Source organism: Capricornis sumatraensis, chromosome 16 (assembly GCF_032405125.1).
Source record: "Capricornis sumatraensis isolate serow.1 chromosome 16, serow.2, whole genome shotgun sequence".
In the NCBI taxonomy this organism is placed as follows: Eukaryota; Metazoa; Chordata; class Mammalia; order Artiodactyla; family Bovidae; genus Capricornis; species Capricornis sumatraensis.
Window position 1 is genome coordinate 67,341,970 of NC_091084.1, and position 19,757 is coordinate 67,361,726.

The window sequence follows — 19,757 nt, forward strand, 5'->3', positions numbered from 1 at the left end:
TATGGATAAGGGGCACCTCTTACACTGAGCCCCTGGGACGTGTCAGGCATGTGACAGTAACAATTGCATCCAGTTAAACTCCTTAAGGAGTTCTTTTTATTATTATTATTATTTATTTGGCTGAAATGGGTACCAGTTGCAGCATGTGGGATCTAGTTCCCTGACCAGGGATGGAACTCAGGCCCCCTGCATCGGAAGCACGGAGTCTTAGCTACAGGACCACCAAGAAAGTCCTGGGGAGTGCGTTCATCACAGCTCTCGTGAGAAGCACTTGCTGATGTCAACTCTGCTTTTGCTCTATGCGACAGATGATGTGGAAGGTGGGCCAGTGCACAGGACCAGTTTCAGGTCACAGTATGGTCATGAGATGAGCCGGGAAGGATGACGTGCAGACAGATCATCTTTACGAATGAGAGGCAGCACTGGTCCAAGGTGACGACTCAAGCCAAGGACAAGCTACAGAAGCGACTGGATTCACAAAGTTTTTACAGCTGGTATTTATTTCCAATCACTCCCACTTCTTCACCCTGAGTGGTCCCATTATATCAAGGAAGGGGCACCGGATCCATGAAGAAGGGAATGAATTCCCACTTTCTACGCTCAAAGGCGGTCCAGCAGGGATGAAGGGCTCGGGGAGGCTCTGGGCTCAGGGAGACGGGCACACTGCGGGGGCCCTGCCCTGTGGGGTCGGTCTGGCTCCTCTGACAGAGCAGCAGGCCTGTGGACATCGCCTGCCTGACTCCCTGCACGTGTTCCAGAGCAGAAGCAAGCTCCGCCAGCAGAGTGAACACTGGACAGGGACTTACTAAGACAAGCACCACCACCTGGGCCTGAATCGCCCACTCAGGCAGGCAGAGGCGGCTGACCCAGCCAACGCTCCCTTCCTCTCCTGCCACAGCGGTCCTGAAGTCCCCCCCCAGGAGCCTTGTGGGGACAGCGGCTTCTGCCCACCCGCTTCAGAAAGAGGAAAAGGAAGACAAGTGAGGAGAAATGCGTGGGGGCCCGGCTGCTTCCTCCTGACCCAGCTGCTGCGCCTTCTGGATGCCAGCCCCTTTCCTGCCGGCCCCCCACCCCTGCGGCGGGCGCTGCGGGGGCTGCCATGTGCTGGGGGGCACTGGGTAGGGCGTCGGGGCCCGCAGGCCTCCTCACTTGCTGGCCACGGCGGACAGCTGGTCCCGAATGCGGCCCAGCCCGTCTAACATCGTGTCCAGTGTCTCCTTACTCAGCTCCACGGTGACGGCCGACACGGAGGGCCTGTCCCCACACAGACTGGGATCTTCCTGGATCTGAGAAGAGAACGTTTCCCCAGAGTCAAGGCCGCCTCTCCTCAACCCGCAGGCCTTACCTGGTTCTGGTGAAGCTCTGAGGAGAGGCTCTTTGCTCAAAGTCATGAGCGCTAGTCCTGGAGTTACCCAGCAAATGGGGGCAGGGCGGGAGCTGTCTAGGGGGCTCCGAACAGGAATCGGAGAAGCCCAGGCTCCCCCACCCTCCCACCCCCAACTCAGCGCGAGTGAAAAACACTGCCTGGGTGCATGCTGGCACTTTAGGCCAGGGCTCCACGGGTATGTAAGAATCCACCAGGATGCAGGAAAAATATTACAACCTCTAGTATATGTGTTTGCATCTTTTTTTTAAAGTTGTATCTTTTTTAAGTCTTACACTAACAGTATGTGACTTAAAAAGACTCCTGAAAATAACTGTGAAGATACCACCAATGAGGCAACTGCATGTGAACAATAAAATGAAGAACTGACATTTCTCCAACTGCTAATAGGAGCCCCTGTTCAGCATGGTACAAACAGCAACAGCCCCCTTAGTTTGGACAAGAATTCAGTCAAGTATACCACACTTATCAAGAAGACAACTTGACATTTGAGTGGGTGCTCCTATTGTTAAAGCCAAACCTTCCTGTTTAAGTGTCAAAGGTAACCTTTAGGTTCAGCAAATTATTTTTAAAATTTGTATCTCATGTCTGTCTTATTTTTTAAAAAATATCTCTACTTTTGGTATAGGTTTTTTTATGACTGTACTATGCTAATTCAAGTATACTTTCTAAATAAACACTCTGCACTTTAGGGGTGCTACAATTTCTTAATTTATGGGGTTAGGGGCTTCCCTGATGGCTCAGCAGGTAAAGAATCTGCCTGCAATGCAGGAGACACAGGAGGTGCAGGTTTGATCCTTGGGTCAGGAAGATCCCCTGGAGAAGGGAATGGCTACCCACTTCAGTATTATTGCCTGGTAAAATTCCATGACAAATGAGCCTTGCGGGCTACTGTCCAAAGGGGTGCAAAGAGTCAGACACGACTGAGCGACTAAACACACACACAGAGATCCCATGATTTTGGAGACTGGCATTTCCGCTGTGTCCCACAGACCCTGCATGCCCGCCCCCCCTGCCTTCTAGTGGCATGATGGTGGACATACCTTCATCTGGAGCAAACAGGTGGGGACGGCCATGCGGCTGATGCTGTCTGAGGAGGTTTTGATGTCCACCCTCCAGTCCAGGTCCACCAGGCGCGGCAGAGAGACTGCAGGGATACAGCTGAGCTCAGTCCTCGCACCACCGAGCAACCAAGCCTTTACAACGGGCAGCTCTAAGGGCTGCACACGTGTAAGGCCCTTAGTCCACACAGCAAGGCTCTGAGGGAGACAGAGAGATGGGGCCCAAGACCCCACAGCAAGCCCTGGGCCTTCCTGACCACTGCTCATGGCCCCGCACTTGTTATAGTGTGGACTCCTGGTGCACAGCACCTCCAGGCTTCTGCCTGAACACCTAGCCCTCCAGACATCAAGGGAGAATGAGGAATGAATGACACAGGTAGAGAAGGTGAGGCCATGGCCTCAGTCTTAGGAAATGTGTAGCTGTGCCAACAGCAGAAAGAGCTTTTGTTTGAGAGACACACAGGCTTGGCTTCAGTATTCCTGTTTATCCTCTAAGCCTCTGTTTGCTCATCTGTATAATGGGGATGATCCCCACCCTGTTTACAAGGTTGCTGGGAGGACTAAATGAGCTAATGCAGGCCGAGTTCTGCAGCACTGTGACCAAGTTTAGTGACCATTTATCAAGCACCCAGTTTTATTCACTCTTTCACAATAATTTCAATTACGGTTAATTTGTTTTCTAATGGAAACACAGTCATTGTAAATACTTTCTGCTTTGGACACTGGGTTTTTTTTTTTTTTTAACAACATGCCTTATAATCAGAAACAATATTAAAAAGTAGGCATTGAAACAAGTATACTATCATGTAAGAATTGAATCACCAGTCTATGTCCAATGCAGGATACAGCATGCTTGGGGCTGGTGCACGGGGATGACCCAGAGGGATGTTGTGGGGAGGGAGGTGGGAGGGGGATTCATGTTTGGGATTGCATGTACACCCGTGGTGGATTCATGTCAATGTATGGCAAAACCAATACAGTATTGTAAAGTAAAATAAAGTAAAAATAAAAATTAAAAAAAATATATATTAAAAAAAAGAAAAAAAAAAAAGAAATGCAGAACCACCACTGTTGGGTTTGGGATTGGGTTAATTCACTTTGGTTTTAGTTAAAAACTCCAGCAGATTTAGGGTTAGGGCTGGCGAGGAAGGGGGGTGGGCGAAGAGGCAGGCTCCTTGGTACTCACTCTGACTCGCTTGGGCTTCAGCTCTCCAAGCAGATCTGTTTAGGGAAAGATGAGAAAAACAGAATGGAAAAGGGATGCCAACTGAGTCTTCCGATAATGAGGCCCGTGGGCCTGGGCCTCCGCTTCTAGTGACCTTCAAACCTACAATCCCCTCCTGACAGGAGAGGACCACAGAAATGCCCCCCTCCAAGGAGCAGCTATTTGTTTTACAGACTCGAGTGATGCACAGGCCACAGGTGATCAGTTTTCACGGCTTAGGAGAAACAAGAGAAGGCTAAACGCCCTGTAGTCACACTGTACTACTGTTCTCAGAGACAAAACAGAAAAGGTCAACTCATCCTTTGTTACTAGGCAGCTACACCATGTTGGCACCTTACATAAAACACACCCAGACAGAACTAACGTTACAGCAAATCACGCCGCAGTGAGGGGCAGAGTCAGAGTAAAGTGTGGTTACCCGTGAGAAGGTTTCTAAATAAGCAACAAAACCCTTGGTAAGTAAGTGTTATCCGTTGTGATTATCTCAGAGGTCTGTTCAAGCCTGTTGCTAGCCAGTAGTTAATCAGTTCTGCTTAAATTGTGTGTACTGAAAAGGATTTTCCCAGCTAGAAAATGTACAGATAATTCACAAAAGAAATAAAAATGATCAATAACATGAAAAAGATATTTAACATCACTAGTACCAAAGATTCATGCGAGCATGCTAAGGCACTTCAGTCATGCCCAACTCTTTGCAACCCTTTGGACTGTAACTCTCCAGGCTCCTCTGTCCACTGGATTCTCCAGGAGAGAATGCTGGAGTGGGCTGCCACGCCCTCCTCCAGGGGATCTTCCTGACTCCGGGATCGAACTCGGGTCTCTTGTGTTTCCTGAACTGGCAGGTGTGTTCTTTACCACCAGCACCACCTGGGAAACCCAGTACCAAAGATACGTAAATTGAAATGAGGTACCGTTTATCATTTGTAAAACTCGGAAGCAAAAAAAAAAAAACTCCCCCAGTGCAGGTGATGGTGTGGGAGAGTGGCACACCCACATCCTACTGATGGAGAAGTAGTTGGTGCAATCTTTCCAATGGCTGACTTGATAAGAAAAAGCCAAACGTCAGTATCACCATTTACCAGCAAGGAAATAGTTAAGCACAATGTGGGCAAAGGTTCCCCAATAAAGTGTTCACTGAAGTGAAAACTGCCAACAGCCTAAATGCCTAACACTAAGGTATCTATTAACTAAACTGTACATAATTTCTTCATATAATGAAATACAGTTAGCCATTAAAAATAATACTGAAGGTAAATATTTATCACCCTGGAATATCATTCACATTAATACTGTGAACTGAAAACAAGCAAGTTATAAAACGGCACGACACTACTGTGTTAAACACAAAAGCAAAACAAAAATCCCTCCCTCTCTGTGTAAATGGAAAAAGCACACCCCTCGAAAAAGGTCTGCTGTTAAGGAATGAACACTGCTAACCCTCTGGGTGGTGGATTTAATGGTTTTCTTCTTTTTTGCTTACCTGTGCCTGCCTTTCAAGAATGAGCATATTTTCTCTAGAAGAGAAATTAAAACATACCAGCATTATAAGAAACTCTCAAGAAATGAGCACTTACACGTGTTCCAGGATGATTTTTGTCAGCAGGTTTTTGAGGTTTTGGTGGAAATTTTCAGGAAAGAGTGCCAGAATTGCCTCGGCGGAGGAGAGGTCACGGAACACGGCCAGCCTGGTGAGGCGGTGCAGGGCTTGGAGCAGCTGCGGGGCAGACGGGGAGCCTGGGCGGTGAGGGGCACTGGGACAGGGGACAGGGCGCCATCCCCTGATGGGAAGAGGGCCTGCTGCATGCTGCCACTGTCACTCACGCTGGGTCTCAGAAGTGCAGAGGCCCTGGGGGCCCAGCCGCTGATGCCCACGTGCCTCAGCCCGCCTCCAAGTTCACTTGTTGCTTAGAGGACATGCAGCTGCCGACCAAGGATGCTATCAACCTGCCAGAAAGTCTCTCTGCTGGTGGGCAAAGGGCTAATAAAGCCCGTTTTTTTCCTGGTGCACGGACTCTGACCTTAAGCTAACTTTCTAGCCTGTTCCCCTGGTAATGTCAGAGAAGCGGCAAGTCAGCTGTGTTACTAGGCAACGTTGCACTGGTCCCTGCCGCTGGACCGGGAGGCCTGTGGAGACACCAGAGCCCACGGTTTGGGCTTCCCTGAGTGTGGTCACATGGTCCCTGCCAGCGCCCAAAGCTGTGCTTACTGCACTGGTACTGGCTCCGGGGGAGTTTGGGCTTTTCATCCAGAGTGGCTGGAATATCACCTCCTTACCCCTAGCTGTCACCAGGGAGGGCGAGGAGAGCAAAGAGCTCCAGGCTGGCTGTGCAGAGGCCCCTGTGGAAGGAGTGCCTGGCGCTGCCCTGCTAGGACATGGTCCAGGTTCCACCCATGTCGTTCCAAGCGCATGTGTAGCAAGTGTGGCCTGTCCTCGTCTTGTGAGTATCACACTGCTTAGCTGAACCTAACAAGATGCTCCGGAGGTAATTTTCTCTGCCTTAGGGCTTTCTCAGATGCCATGGGAGGTTGCTCAGCTCAGAAAAGCACAAGTGTGGCTTTTGTGCACACTGTCTAGGTAACAAATCTGAAAAGGAAATGGTCAAGAGCTCTTATTCTGGGTATAGTCTTCCCATCCATGCCTCATTTATCATAACAATGTGAAGGTTCAATGACAATAGCTTTTTGGGAGGGCGGAGGGCATAGTTGCTTTACAATACTGTGTTAGATTCTGTTGCACAACAAACGGTATCAGGAGAAGGAAATGGCAACCCACTCCAGTATTCTTGCCTAGAGAATCCTCAAGGACAGAGGAGCCTGGCAGGCTACAGTCCATGCGGTCATAGGAGACAGACACGACTTAGCAACTAAACCACACCAAAGTGTATCAGCTATAAGTATACATATATCCCCTCCCTCTTGGGTCTTCCTCTCACCCCCTCATCCTACAGGGGTGCCTCTAGGCCACCACAGAGCACAGAGCTGAGCTCCCTGTGATACACAGCAGGTTCTCACTAAGTTCCCTAACATTAAAAAAAAAATCATCTATTTTAAGTTTGCTATAATGTCAACAGACAATTCAGGGAAAAACTTCCCTTGGACGTGGCAGTGGCTGGGACGTCAACGAAGAGACTGATGAGCTGAGAAGCCAGTGGCCAGAGGTCGTTTCTGACCACACTTACTTGTTCTGCCTCCTCCTGGGTCACGGACAAGCTGGAACACATAACATCCAAGAGGTTCTTGGAGCCAAGGGCTGAGCTGGAAAAGCTCTCTTGGCACAGCTGTCTGACAACATCTTTCGAGGAGGCCTATAAATTAATTCACAGATGGAAAAAGACAAAAGAAGAAACAAACTCAGACTCTGAAAATACATTTCTTAAGAACATTACTTTGCCGACTAAGGTCCGTCTAGTCAAGGCTATAGTTTTTCCAGTGGTCATGTGTGGATGTGAGAGTTGGTCTGTGAAGAAGGCTGAGCACCAAAGAATTGATGCTTTTGAATTGTGGTGCTGGAGAAGACTCTTGAGAGTCCCTTGGACTGCAAGGAGATCCAACCAGTCCATTCTGAAGATCAGCCCAGGGATTTCTTTGGAAGGAATGATGCTAAAGCTGAAACTCCAGTACTTTGGCCACCTCATGTGAAGAGCTGACTCATTGGAAAAGACTCTCATGTTGGGAGGGATTGGGGACAGGAGGAGAAGGGGACAACCCAGGATGAGATGGCTGGATGGCATCACGGACTCGATGGACACGAGTCTGAGTGAACTCCGGGAGTTGGTGATGGACAGGGAGGCCTGGTGTGCTGTGATTCATGGGGTTGCAAAGAGTCAGACACAACTGAGCGACTGAACTGAATTGAACTGAAGAACATAATACAGTCTCGGTCAAGACGTAACACCTAAGAGGGGCATAGGACACTTCCATTTCTGGGAAGATGATGCGGATGTACTTTTTCTTATTTTTCCTGCTAAACACAGCTAAACTCCCCAGGCACTTTACAGAAATGTAAGACAACACTGAAAAGGGAGCGAAGGCAGACCTAGGGCCCTCATGACCAAGGAATGACACAGTCATACTATGTCCTGAGACTGCAGACCTTGTTTAAATCTTCTGTTTTAGCTGGCTTTCTCTTTCACGGCTCAAGTAGCAAGGGGAGCGTGTGTGTGTGTGTAGGGAGGATGCGGCTTCATGACTACCAAAGGAGATGACAGCCCAGCTCCCCTATTGGTTCCTGATGACACTCTAACGCGGGGGCTCCTTGCTGACACTCTAACGCGGGGCTCCTTGCTGACACTCTAACATGGGGCTCCTTGCTGACACTCTAACGCGGGGCTCCTTGCTGACACTCTAACGTGGGGGCTCCTTGCTGCCACAGTGTAGAGGCGGAAGTTCTGGCTCCGTGTAGTCTCCACTCATGCCCGGGGTGGTGGAACCTGCTAGTGGGGAGGGAAGTCCAGCTGCCTACTTGGCTTTCTCTGACGCCAACTGATGGGGCCGCTGAAACACCTTGTCACAGCCTCACAAGGCGGAGTCTGTGCCCCTCCAGCCTTTGCTGACACAGTTTCCTTTTGCGGGGCCACAGTTTTTTCTGTGGTGCTTTGGTGGAGCAGAACAGTTACTGTCTTAACAGTTTTTTCTCTTCTTAAGCTATCCCTTTCTTGGTCTTCGGTAAGAGAAAGCAAGTATTTGCTGGAGTTTCTTTGTCTTCACCCATTGGGCTCCTGGGTGACCCTCTTCTTCAGTTCAAAGTCTGGGACATATGAGCAAAAAAGAAAAGCCACTGTCCGATGTGGCTCTAACTGTATGTAGAAGAAGTATTTAAGATAACTACATCATAAATAAGGGACCACTTCACTCTACCTGGTAAAATGATGATAGATATTGCCACTGAGATTGTGATGTTATGTAAATAAATGTAATAAGTTGAACAAGCACTCTAAGAGTTATAAAGAGAATTACATGTTAAAGCACTATAGATAAATCAAAATGGAATTCCCCCAAATGGTCAACTGGTCAAATAACCCACAGCAAAATTAAAGAAACAAAAAATAAAGACTAAGTGGATTAAAACCAGGGTCCCCAACCTCCAAGATCTAATACCTGATGATCTGAGGTGGAGGTGATATAATAATAACAGAAATAAAGTGCACAATAAATGTAATGTTCTTGAATCATATCAAAATCACAGGCCCCAAACCAGTCTGTGGAAAAATTGTCTTCCACAAAAATAATGGTCCCTGGTCCCAAAAAGGTTGGGGACTGCTAGATTAAGAAATATGATCAGTTAAACGCTGTCTACAAGAAACTCCCTTAAATATAATGGCAGAAACAGATTAAAAGTAAAAGAATGAAAAAGGAGATCATGCAAGCAATCAGGAAAGCAAGAGTGGTGACATGACCATCAGATAAAGTAGACTTCACAGCAGAGAAAACTACCAGGACAGAGAGGGACATTAAATAAGATAAAAAGTTCTGTTCACCAAGAAGACGTCCTGAATGTAAGCACTCGGCAAGAGAGCTGCTAAACATGGGAAGCAAAAACAGAAGTGAAAGGAGGAATCGACTAATCCATAAATACAGCTGGACTCCTTAACACCCCTCTTTCAACAACTGATACAACAACTAGACCAGATTCAACAAGGATACAGGAGAACTCTGCAACACCATCAATCAACCTAATTGACATTTGTGGAACACCACCCAGTAACAACAGAACACACACTCTTTTCAAAAGCTCACTGAACATATACCAAGAGAGATGGTATTCTGAGCCAAAAAACAAACCCTAATGAATTTAAAAGAACTGAAATCATACAGAGAGTGCTGTCAATGAACACAATAGAATCAAACTAGCAATCGATAAGAAAGATCAAAGAAATGTGTCCAAACATTTGGAAACAATAATCCACAGACTAAAGGGACAGTCTCAAGGGAAAGCTTAAAAATATATGAAATAACTTATTTCATTTATTCAAGTGAATAGATGAAAATGAAATACAACACCCCAATTTTGGGGATACAGCCAAGATGGTGCCGAGAGAGAAATTTACAGCACTGAATCCATACATTAGGAAAGAGGAAAACTCTCAAAAAAAATAACCCAAGTTCTCATCTCAAGGACCTAGAAAAACATGAGCACAATAAACCTAAAGGAAGAAGGAAGGAAACAACAGAGCAGACATCCAAAAAAATGAAAACAGGAAAAAAGAGGAATCGATGGAACAAAACACTGGTTCAAACTACCACTACTCTCCCAATATAAAACTGAAAACTTGAACAGTCCTGTAACTATTAAGGCAACTGTATTTGTAATTTTAAAACCCCTGGAAAAGAAATCGCCAGACTCAGATGGTTTCACTGGAGAATTCTAACAAACATTCGAAGAAAGAATTAACTAATTCTACACAATCTTTTTCTAGAAAACAGAAGAGGAAACATTTCCCAGTTCATTTGACAAAAGCAGCAATACTCTGATATCAAAATCAGACAAAGGATATATGTAAAACCAACCAAACAATAGACCAATATCCCTCATAAAAAGAGATGCGAAGATCCTTAACAAAATACTAGCAAACAGAATTTAGCAATATATAAAAAGCATTATTCACTATAACCAGGTTGAATTTACTCCAGGGATGCTAGCTAGGTCAGTTCAGTATTTGAAAATCTATGTAGTCCATCATATTAACAGGCTCAAGAAGAAAATCACAGGATATGAATCAATGCAGAAAGAGCAGTAGATAAAATTCAACAACCATTCTTGATGGAAACTCTCATAAAACTAGGAATAAAGGGGCACTTCCATAACTTGCTTTAGAGCATCTACCAAAAAACCTAGAGACAGCATACTTAACAATGAAAGACTAAAGTTGGGAACAAGACAAAGCTGTCTGCTCTCACTACAGTTACTCCACACAGTGCTGAAAATTCTAGCCACTAAAACAAGGCAAGGGGAAGAAAGAAAAGGTTTGCAGATCAGAATGGAAGAAATAAAATTGTCCCTATTGCAGACAGCATGACAGTCTATGAGAAAGCCCGAAGAAATGTACAAAAAATTATTAGAATAAATGAGGTCAGCAGTTTGCAAATTCAAGAGACATATACAAAAATCAGGTGTATTTCTACACACTAGCAATGAACATGCAGACACTGGAATTAAAAGTACAATATCATTTGCAACTGCTCAAAAAAAAAAAAGAAGAAATACTTAGGAATCAATCTAACAAGGCATGTACAGGACTTGTATGCTGAAAATTACACAGCACAGATAAAAAAATCAAAGATCTCAATCAATGGGCAGACACATCATGATCATGGATTGGAAAATCCAACACATTAAAATGATGTCAATTTGCTCTTACATGATAAACAGATTTAACCCAATTCCTATGAAAATCTCAGCAAATTTTCTTTTTTTTAAAGATATATCCAAGATCATTCTAAAATTTATATAGAAAGGCAAAAGAATTAGAACAGCTAAAGTAATTTTGATAAAGAATGAAATAGGAGGAATCCACCTGCCCGATTTTAAGACTTATTATATAGTTATGGTAATCAAGAATATATGGTATTTTCAGAGGGATAAACAAATAGATCAATGGAACAAACCAAAGACCTCTGAAGTAGACCTATACAAATATGCCTGACTGATTCTTGACAAAATTGCAAAAGCAATTCAACAGACGAAATCGACTTTTCAACGAATGGTACTTGAATGACTGGATATTCATAGGCCAAAGCAGGGAGTCGGGGGGAACCTCAAAGTGTCTCACACATCTTATACAAAATTAAGGCAAAACTGGTCACAGATTAAATGTTAAAAGATATATAAATGGAATGTACAAAACTATAAGCAAAAAATAGGTGAAATTTTTGAGAGCTATGGCTTCACAAAGAGTTGTGAGAATGTATATCAAGAATACAATTCTTTAAAAAAAAAACCCACAGTTCATATAAGGAAATTTTTTTAAAAAAACTGTATTTCATCAAAATTAAAACCTTTGCTCTGCAAAAGCTTCTGTTACAAGCTGAACTGTGTCCCCCTAAAATTTACTTATTGAAGTCATAACTCCCAGGATCTCAAAATGCAATCTCATTTAGAAATAGGATTGCATGCATGCATGCACACTGAAAATATAACTAGTGAAGATAAGGTCATACATATGTGCTGAGTTGCTAAGTTGCTTCAGTCATGTCCTACTCTGTGCAATCCTATGGACAGTAGGCTGCTAGGCTCTTCTGTCCGTGGGGATTCTCCCGGCAAGAATACTGGAGTGGGTCCATGTCCTCCTCCAGGGGATCTTCCCAACCCAGGGATCGAACCCAGGTCTCCCATTTTCCAGGCAGATTCTTTACCATCTGAGCCACTAGGCAAGCCCCAAGGAACAGGGTGAACTCTAATCCAGTATGACTGATGCCGTAATTAAAAGGGAAATTTAGAAACAGAGATGCCAACAGGGAGAACTCCATGTGAAGGTGAAAGCAGAGACTACAAACATCAAATATTACCAGAAACCAACAGACGGTAGGAGGGAAGCATGAAACAAACCATCCCTCAAAGCCCTTAGAGGGAACCAATTTGACCGACACCTTGATCTCATACTTCTGGCCTCCAGAACTGGAAGACAATACATTTCTGCTCGGTGAGCCACCAATTCTCTGCAGCTATACACTAGGAAAGAATATGTGCAAACCACATATATAACAAAGGACTACAGTCTCAAATATATAAAGAAACTCAAAAGTAAAAAGCAAACAATGCAATTAAGAGTATGAACAAAAGACATAAACAGATATTTCTCTGAAGAGATACAGATGGTAAGCACATGAAAAGAAGTCCAAAGTCATTAACCATTAGAGAAATTCAAATTCAAACCACAATGAGATAGAAATACATGCCTATCAGAATAGCTCAAATAAAACATAGCGATGCCAATAAATGCTAGTGAGGATGGGGAGAAACTGGATCCTTCATGCACTGCTGTTGCAAATGTAAAGTGGTACAGCCATTCTGGAAATTTTGGCAGTTTCATAAAAACAAAACAAAAAACCCCAAAACATGCAACTACTAAAAGATCCAGAATTGTGCTCCTAGGCATTCATTTCAGAGAACTAAAGACTTAGGCTCAATACAAAAAAACTGTATACAAGTGTTTACAGCAGCTTTATTTGTAATAGCAAAAAAAACCCCGCCGATGTCATACCATGGAATACTACTAAGCAATAAAAAAGAAAAAACTATTGATACAGAGACATCACTTCGCTGACTAAGGTCTGGCTAGTCAAGGCTATGGTTTTTCCAGTGGTCATGTATGGATGTGAGAGATGGACTGTGAGGAAGGCAGAGCACCGAAGAATCGATGCTTTTGAACTGTGGTGTTGGATAAGACTCTTGAGAGTCCCTTGGACTGCAAGGAGATCCAACCAGTCCATTCTAAAGGAGATCAACCCTGGGATTTCATTGGAAGGACTGATGCTAAAGCTGAAACTCCAGTACTTTGGCCACCTCATGTGAAGAGCTGACTCATTGGAAAAGACTCTGATGCTGGGAGGGATTGGGGGCAGGAGGAGAAGGGGACGACCGAGGATGAGATGGCTGGATGACATCACTGACTCGATGGGTGTGAGTCTGAGTGAACTCCGGGAGATGGTGATGGACAGGGAGGCCTGGCGTGCTGCGATTCATGGGGTCGCTAAGAGTCAGACACGACTGAGCGACTGAACTGAACTGAACTGATTGATACATACGGCATGGATCAATCGCCAGAAAACTGGGCTCAGAGAAAAAAGCCAGTCCCCAAAGGTTGTGTATTGTATTACTTCATTTATAGAACATTGTTGAACTGAGAAAATTATAGAAATGAAGAACAAATTAGTGAATGCCAGAGTTCAGAGAGCGAGTGAAGCCTGAGGGCAAGTGGGTGTAGATAAGGGGAACATGAAAAACCCCGTGGTGATGGAAAATGTTCTGCATCTTCACTATCAATGTCAATATCCTCGTTGTGGTATCACACCATGGCTTTGCAAAATGCTACCACTGGGGGAAACTGGGTAATGGCAAATAGGATCTCTCTGTATAGGGTGTTTTGTTTTTGTTTTTTTTTTTCTCGCAACTGCCTGTAAGTCAAGATCTCAAAATTAAAGTGCATAGGGAACTGGTAAGGCGGATCTAGCGATTACTACCCCAATGCACCAATCCCAAAAGCCAGCCCCAGAGACTTTTAGTAAGGCACCTTCGTACAGCACCTCCAAGTACATTGTCTTGTCTGTTTTCCCCACTATCCTGTCAAAGCGATACTAACTTTGTTCCTACTATCAAAAAGCTCGGAAAGGCGCAACCACCTGCCAGGGGTCACAGTGAGAGGCAGTGGCAGAGTTGTGGCTCCAAATCAGGGTTGGTTTATTCTCAACTCCTCCTCTGTCCAAAGTCTCGGAGACAAAGGCCCGTCTTGCGCTGCCCCCAGCTCTCCCCTCCCATTTACCTTCAGTAGGCTCTGCAGAGCTGCGAAGTTCTCCGCCGTCAGCGCGGCCATCTTCCCCGAGTCATGTGACCGAGATAGGCGTAGAAACGCGGTCACGTGGCTCCGATAGCCGCGCGGGGCGTCCCGGGGGCTGTAGTCCTTCAGGGTGGCAGGAGCGGCCTGAGTCGCGGAGGTAGGGAGTGGGGAGGCGCGAAGGCGGGACTGCTCAAGCCCGGAGACTCGAGGACCGTGGGATTTGCAGGACGCAGGCGCTGGATAGTTTTCAGGGGGAAAAAAATGGCTTCCCTGGTGGCTCAGGCGCTAAAAGCGTCTGCCTACAATGCGGGAGACCCGGGTTCGATCCCTGGGTCGGGAAGATCCCTGGAGCAGGAAATGACAACCCACTCCGGTACTCTTGCCTGGAAAATCCCATGGACAGAGGAGCCTGATAGGCTACAGTCCATGGGGCGCAAAGAGTCGGACACTAGTGAGCCACTTAAAACTTTGTCTACTCGCCAGGTCCCGGGAAAACTGATTTTCTCGGCTTGTGTGGATGGGCTGGCTGATTGGGGGAACTGCGTCTGCAGGCTTGAGGAGCGCCTTGGAAACGTAGCTGTTCTGGAGTGATTATCGTACCTGGCCGCTCGGAATTAAAATGTGGCTGAGCACGTCATTACAAATTCTTGGAATGTACCCCCCAACCCCCACCCCACCTGTCTCGAAGATTGCTTTCACGCGTACAGTTTCCTTTTTGTCCCTGGGGTAGGTACGAGCTGGTAGTATTAACCTTATCCAAATGAGGTGTTGATGACTTTCCCTAGTCCTGGAGGAGATCCATGCTAATAAGCAGGTGGGGAAGTTTTAGGGAGAAGGAGTAGAAAGGGAATCCAATGAAAGATATTACCTAACTAGGTTCCTATGACACCTATAGCCGGGATGGGAGTTGTGGTTCGTGGAAATGATTTAATTCATTGATTCAACAAAATAATTGGAACAAATGTAAGGGTGGTTTTGAGTGGACAGTACAGGACTCTTGATTTGCCCAGTGATTAGATCCCATCTTGGAACAGATTCAAATTGTAAAGTCCTGGAACTTGGTTCTGAAGGAACCACCTACCTCCTCTGCCCTCCATCCCCCAACCTCAGACAGTTCCCTTATGCATCTTTCCTATCTAGTTGTCTGTCTTTTTCCATCCCCAGTTCCTTCATGAAATCTGGCTCAAAACAGGTTCTGATGAATTTCAGCCAGAGAAAGAATGTCTAACTGTGAATCCAGAAATTGGTCATTAGTTTTTCTGCCTTCTATTTCTACCCCCTCTTCCTTTTGGTCTCCCATTTTCTGTGGGGATGTTGTCCAGGCCCAGGACAACAGACATAAGCTGTTGAGAACGAACCTCTATCTGGACTAGAAGATTGTCCACCTTGTCCTGGAGTCCTGATTCCAGCTCTCTTTCTTGGCCTCTTCCTCTTCTTTTCTCCCAGGACCACATGGCTTGATTTTTCTTTTCTGCCAATAAGTCCCTGTAAACTCTAGGTTTACTTCTGCCTGTATCCATAGGACCACCCACTGCTTTGAGTGAATTAAATGTTTGTTAACAAGCTCTCAGAAACCGGTGGCTGATTCATGTCAATGAATGGCAAAACCCAACACAATATTGTAATTAGCCTCCAATTAAAATAATTAATTTTAAAAATTACTTTCTCAGACTTTTCTGCAGGATATCACCTTATTATTTGCAGGTCTGTGCTTTCTGTCTTACTTTGGGAAGATGGGCAGAATGGTCACTAGCCTCCAGGATGGCTCTCAATGACACCCACTCCCTGGTATTCCCACCCTTGTGAAGTCCCCTCCTGCATGGTGCCACAATTAGTCTGTGTGACCAATAGCAGGTGTCAGAAGTGATGGTATGTCACATCTAAGATTAGTTGTAAACTAACTTTTAGTTAACTTAGTTTAAACTAAGGTTAGTTATAAACTAGACAGCTTCTCAGTACTCTTTTTTTTTTTTTTTTGGTCTGATTGCTTTTTCCTGAATCTCTTGCTCCCAGGAAAACAAGCTGTCATGATATGAAAAGTTCTCTGGAGAGATTCATATGGTGAAAAACTGAAGCCTCTGACCAATAGCCAGCCAGAGACTAAAAAGCCTGCCAACAGCCTCATGACCGAGCTTGGAAGCAGATTCTCAGCCCAGGTAGAGCGTTGGGAGTCATGGGCAACACCTCGACTACAACCTCACAAGAGGTTCTGAGCCAGAACTGCCTGGCTAGACCACTCCTGGATCTCTGGCCTTATGAGTGTTTGCAGCTTTAAGCTGCTAAGCTTTGAGGTAATTTGTTACATAGCAATAACAACTATCCCATGGAGGCAGAAAAGCATAAGGGCTTTAGAATTTAACCTAAAGTAGAATCCGAACTCTCCATGTTGTTAACTAACTTGAACAAATTCTTGAACTTCTCTGAGCCTCTTGAACTTCAGCTAAAGCTGATGTTGATCAAAAAATGATGTGGATCACACCCTCTTGCCCCAGTGGAAGGAGACACCTAACAGTTCTCCTTGCCCTTGTGGGCCAGCATGCTGTGAGGGGAATCCTGGGCTCAGTCAGTGCCAGGCAGGGCCTGCAACCTGCATCAGATCATCCCATTTTGCCAGGACAGCCCACACTGCCACTGCCATGTTGCAGCTAAAGGTGTGTCTACGGCCCGGAGAGTTTCTAGCAGTTTCTCAGCCATGAACAGTTATATGGGAAGCAGCAGAACGAATGTTAGAGTTTACTTGCATGATTTGGTCTCACACTCTGGTTTTTGTTAAACCTAGTCTGATCTCTTTCCAGTACTGGGTATATGGATCTGTGCTTGCTTTCATTTACTTAATGACACCAATTTATTTAATAAATGTACATTTGTATTATTAAATAAATGTATTAAATAGATTTACTTAATACATGCGCCACGCTCCATTCTAATCATGTCACACTTCTTGGTTTATTTACTTCCTATATCAATCCGATGTGATACACATACACACACAGAGTACTGTAATTTTTACCATTTTACATAAGGGGAACTGAGGCACAATGAAGTCAAGTTAACTTGTCCAAGTTCACACAACTAAAATTTTGGCACAGCACAAACTTGAGCATTTTAGCTCCAGAGTCTGTGCTGTCTCCTTGTCTTCCTGTAGCTGAAAGCTCACGCTTCTTCTCTCCGGATGTCTGACTACCTTCCCCAGGGGCCGAGAACAATCTGACAGTGTTCCTGGACACTCAACCCAGTGGTATGGTAAGAGACAAGATGATAAGTGGAAGGGGTGACTTGGGTTTTGGAAAAAGATCCAGGTTCAATTTCTGGCTCCTGTGTGCTTCTGGCTAGTTATTTCATCACTGAACCTCAGTTTCTTCATCTGTAAATTAGGAGCAAGAGTAGTTTTTAAAAAATACCTTCTGACCATTAGAGGGTCTAAAGGGTCATTGACTAAGGATGACTTACACCCAAAATGGGGAAGGATTATTTATATGGAGACTTGGTTCTGGCCATTGGCTGCACTGAAGGGCAGAACATTCCTGTGCTCTGGGAAAGAGTGGGCATTAGGATCATCAACCATCTCTGTTTGGGACACCAGACTTTCTTGCTAACACTGGACGGTCTCAGGCAAACCAGGCTAGTTGGTTACCCTTGTTTGAGCCCTGCGCTTTTGAGGAAAACCACCCTTTGAGAGCTCTTGACCTGTCTTCTCCAGTGTGGCTGCAGTGAAGAGAGTGATATGGGTAGAGTTTCTTTTTAATAGAAGGTAATTAAAATCCCTTGGAGAAGGAAATGCAACCCGTTCCAGTATTCTTGCCTGGGAAATCCCATGGTCAGAGGAGTACGGTGGGCTACTATCCATGGAGTCACAAAAGAGTTGGACACAATTTAGTGAGTAAGCAACAATAATTAAGGGGACTTCTTTCGCGGTGGTTAAGGCTTTTCCTTCCAGTGCAGAGGGTGTGGGTTTGATCCCTGGTTGAAGAGCTAAGATCCCACACGCCTCATGGCCACAAAACCAGAACATAAACAACAAAAGCAATATTATAACAAATTCAATAAAGACTTTAAAAGTGATCCACGTCGGAAAAAAAATCTTTAAAAAAAGAAAAAAGGTAATTAAAGGCAGCAATCTTAGTTTTGAGGGTTTTTTTTTTTTGTAATAGCTTTACTGAGATATAAGTCTTGTATACAATTTACCCACTTAGAGTGTAACAATTCAATGGATTTTAGCGTTATGTAACCATCACCACAGCCAATTTTAGAACATATTTTATCACTCCCGAAAGAAAAACTATACCCTTTAGCTATCATTCTGCCAACTCTCTTTATCACACTGAGCTCTAGGCAATCTCTAATCTCCTTTCTGTATCTATAGATTTGCCTATTCTAGACTTTTCATATAAATGAAATCTTATGAAATGTGGTTTTTTAATTAGCTTCCAGTCAGCCTAATGTTTTTTCATGGGATGTCCTAATGTTTTGATGGCCTGTTTCAGCGCTTCATTCCTTTGGACTGTTGAATAATTTCCATTGTGTGGATACACGACATTTTGCTTATCCATTCATCGTTTGATGGATGTTTGGGTTGTTTCTGCCTTTGGCCGTTGTGAATAATGCTGCTGTGAACACTCTCAAACAAGTTTCTGTGTAGCTTTATGTTTTCATTCCTCTCAGAGTATATAGCCAGGAGTGAAATTGCTGGGTCATATGGAACTCAAAGAGTCAGACACGACTGAGCGACTGAACTGAACTGAACTGATGGTAACTCTGTGTTTAACTTTCCGAAGAACTGCCAGACTGTTTCCCATCGTGGTTGCACCATTTTACATTCCCATCAGCAATGTCTGCGGGTTCCAGTTTTCCACATCTTCACCAAGGCTTGTTATTATCTGTCTCTTTGATGGTAACCATCCCAGTGGGTGCGAAGTGGTATCTCATTATGAGCAATCTTGTTTTGAAGTTACTTTTGCCTACCAAGCACTTTTGGTCACTTAGATTACTTACGTTCATTTGAGGTGATTGATGGAGATTACAGGGGCATGAGCCCTCAGTCTGCCCTTTGATCCCACCACCAAGTCCAGGCTTTATCAGGGGAGTGCCTGCAGGAGATGGATTAGGCGAAGGGACTGCAGTCCTTTGGGGAGAGGCCCCTCATCTCACTGGCTGACCTCTTCCTCACCCCCATTTCATGGTCTGAGACGTGGCTGCTCATCTTTTTTGACCTTAGGCCACCTATTCCAAGTCAGAGAGTGGGTTTGAAGTGGACTGATCAGCAGACAGGGAATCTGCTGGCAAATGAGAGACAGAAGATTTGAAAACAACAGGCGTGGCCTGGCGTGGAAAATGATGTCTGTGGCCAGACCAAGCATCACAAGGTACACGATTTGAGGCTGACTTCGCACTAACAATTTCTCAGGAAACGTGTCAAAATTGGGAAATTTGACATAAAGGTCCAGGTTTCTGGGTTGTTTTGAAAATCAGCAGGCGTGGCCATGCTACTGCCACCTTTCCACGTTGCAGCAGTTGCCCGGAGCTGAGCCCTGGCTGCCTCTGCATCCTGGCTTGGGTGCTGGAATCCCACTGTCCCAACTGCTTCCCGTTGTGTC

The 19,757-nt window shown here is 45.0% G+C and overlaps 1 protein-coding gene across 3 annotated transcripts; it reads right to left on the minus strand.

The window, feature by feature from the left end:
• Positions 1-506: 506 nt before the first annotated feature.
• Positions 507-14,199, minus strand: COMMD9 (COMM domain containing 9). Of its 3 annotated transcripts, XM_068988921.1 has the most exons (6): positions 14,149-14,199; positions 6,850-6,975; positions 5,245-5,384; positions 3,632-3,666; positions 2,428-2,531; positions 507-1,286 (listed from the first exon to the last, which is right to left on the minus strand). In XM_068988921.1, the coding sequence occupies exons 1-6, from the start codon at positions 14,197-14,199 to the stop codon at positions 1,146-1,148; spliced, it is 597 nt and encodes a 198-aa protein (XP_068845022.1). In that variant the 3' UTR covers positions 507-1,145. The 3 variants fall into 3 exon arrangements, with proteins under 3 accessions (XP_068845022.1, XP_068845024.1, XP_068845023.1); XM_068988923.1 differs by lacking the exon at positions 6,850-6,975; XM_068988922.1 differs by lacking the exon at positions 3,632-3,666.
• Between the last annotated feature and the right edge of the window lie 5,558 nt (positions 14,200-19,757).